This window comes from Egretta garzetta, unplaced genomic scaffold, assembly GCF_000687185.1.
Source record: "Egretta garzetta isolate BGI_Z169 unplaced genomic scaffold, ASM68718v1 scaffold207, whole genome shotgun sequence".
NCBI lineage: Eukaryota > Metazoa > Chordata > Aves > Pelecaniformes > Ardeidae > Egretta > Egretta garzetta.
In genome coordinates, this window is record NW_009260185.1 from 534,541 (window position 1) to 536,913 (window position 2,373).

A 2,373-nucleotide genomic window follows, 5' to 3' on the forward strand; every position below is an offset into this window, starting at 1 on the left:
CTCTAACTAACGTAAAAACCTTCCTTTTTTTCTTCCCCCCTCATCCCCCCCTGCCAGATTCTGGCTCGTCTCAAAATATTTATTTGCAGCCCGGAGGCTTTGCCCACCCCGGCCCTGCTGGTGCGACTGGGACCTGTGCCGGCCCCGCGGGTCGGGAGGGGTGGAGGGGCTGGGGAAGCTCCTTTGCATTTGGTTTGAGTCCAGTTTTGCTCCCGCGGCCCCGGCGCAGACCCCCGGCCATGGATGCTGCGCCCCGCCGTGCTGCCTCCCCCGCCTCGCTCCGCCTCATTAATTTTCCTTTGAAGGCTGACCGCCATCGGGGCGGGGGGGCAAGGTACACCTTAATTAGACCACGGCTTTAATTACCCTTCCTTCAGCAAGGTGGGGTTGTGCAGAAGCCCAGTAATTCCCCCCCAATTCCTCGGCTGCCTTTTTTCTCTCTCCTCCCGTATTCCTTGCGCGCCTCCAGCCCGGGTTCCCTGCCCCAGCGCTGGGCTCGCAGTCGCCCGACCGCCATCGGGGCGGGGGGGCAAGGTACACCTTAATTAGACCACGGCTTTAATTACCCTTCCTTCAGCAAGGTGGGGTTGTGCAGAAGCCCAGTAATTCCCCCCCAATTCCTCGGCTGCCTTTTTTCTCTCTCCTCCCGTATTCCTTGCGCGCCTCCAGCCCGGGTTCCCTGCCCCAGCGCTGGGCTCGCAGTCGCCCTGATCGCAGCCCCAAATCAGCCTGAAAATTCCCTTTTATCGCCCAACTTCTCCTCTCCCTTTTAAAATGGTAAGTGCTTGTGGAAATTCACCCCGCAGCGCTTTCTGTTCGTCTTCTGAAAGCCTTTGATACGGCAATTAAATGCAATAAATTAAACTACCTGAGCTTTCCTAGGGAAAAAAAAAAAGCCTGTAACAGCCATTGATTTACCAAGGTAAATACAAGGGTCGCCAAGGATTAAATTCAACGCAGATAAAATGGTACGTGGAGGGGGTGAGGGTTTTTTTTTCCTCTGCCGGCGCCCGCCGGCCCCAGCGACACCCTAAATCCCCTACGGCGCCGCCGCCCAGGCAGGGATGGGGCCGCACGCAGCCGTATTAAACCCATCGCAGGGGTTTTGCAGGGCCCGGCTCAGACCGAAAAGGAGAAGCCGCTGCGTCTCCTGGGACCTGGCTGGGGGGTGGCGTGGGTGGCCTGGGCGGGCAAACTGGAGCTGGAGAGGGGCGAGGGCGGGCGAGACGCAAGGGGAGGGTCCTGCTGCTGGCAAAACCGCCCTAGCGTTATAAGTTGGGCTCGACGGGGTATTTGAAGGCGTTTTATGGCGCTTCTCGCGATGCTGATTGGCGCCGTCTTGGCAGGGCGCCGGGGGTCCGGCTGCACCCCGTGGATTTGGGGGCTGCAGTGAGCCCGTGCGCCCTCAGAGGGCACCGAGCCCCCGTGCGAGGGAAGCGCGGGGTCCGTAGAGCGCCATCGCATCGCGTCCTTCCCAAGTCCCCCGTTCCCACCGGTCATTAGCGCGCCCCTTATTAAAGTTTGCGGGGCGGATTAGCCCTGATGCCGTCTCGCGCCGTGAATTAGCGGGCGGCGGGACGCTTCGCTTGCCGGCCTCCCTCCGCCATCGCTGGGTAACGGATGGAAGTTAACGAAAGTTAACGCCATTACCACGATTAATGGGGATTATGAATGCGGGGAGGGGAGGGGGGAATAGGTGAAAAAAGAGACCAGAAACATCTGAGTGTGTGGCCATGAGCCAGCATCGTGCTTGTGGATGCCGGCACAGGCGCGGGACGCTCCAGAGCATTTTTCCGGAGCCGTGGTTTTCTCCAGCTGGGCTCCACCACCGACGCGCTTTGGTCCTTTGGCCGCCTTGCTGCCGAGCAGGCGGCTGGTGCTAAAGCCGTCCGTTAGCGGCGTGTGCCCACCATTCCCCCTCCTGCCAGTGCTGCCGAATCCAAGGGCCCAGCTCGATCCCAGGAATATCGTGCCAGGACTTAATCCTGCTTGGCAGCGCTGGGCGCTGGCAGCCTTCGCCATCCCGAGATCCGTGCACATCACAGCCGGGCATTCCGGTTGCGGTGTAAAGCCATTCCCCCTTTCCCATGCCCAGACCTCGCCGGTCCCTCCCAGGCTGACACCGCTAAGGGCTGCAATGAACTGCATCCAGAATCGCCACCGCTTCGTGCCTCAGTTTCCCCTGCTGCAATAGGGTGACCCCCACCCCCCCCGGTTATGAAGCATCGCATCGGCTTCGCTGCGCTGGCTGCTGCCATCGAGGGAGCGCGTCCCTGCGAAGCCAAGTGCCGGCTCAAGGTCACTCCAGGCAGGGAAACGGCGCTTAAATTATGGAACTAGCGGCCAGCTCCCGCGCTGCCTCATACTCTGGCC

At 60.8% G+C, this 2,373-nt stretch overlaps 1 protein-coding gene across 1 annotated transcript in view; it reads right to left on the reverse strand.

Annotated features, from left to right (window-relative positions):
• KIRREL3 (kirre like nephrin family adhesion molecule 3) overlaps positions 1-2,373 on the reverse strand; it is a 138,968-nt gene that overhangs the window by 2,539 nt on the left and 134,056 nt on the right. The window contains exon 17 of the mRNA XM_009642154.1: positions 1,494-1,609. Within this exon, the coding sequence (XP_009640449.1) occupies positions 1,494-1,609 (116 nt within the window). The remainder of the gene's footprint in view (positions 1-1,493; positions 1,610-2,373) is intronic.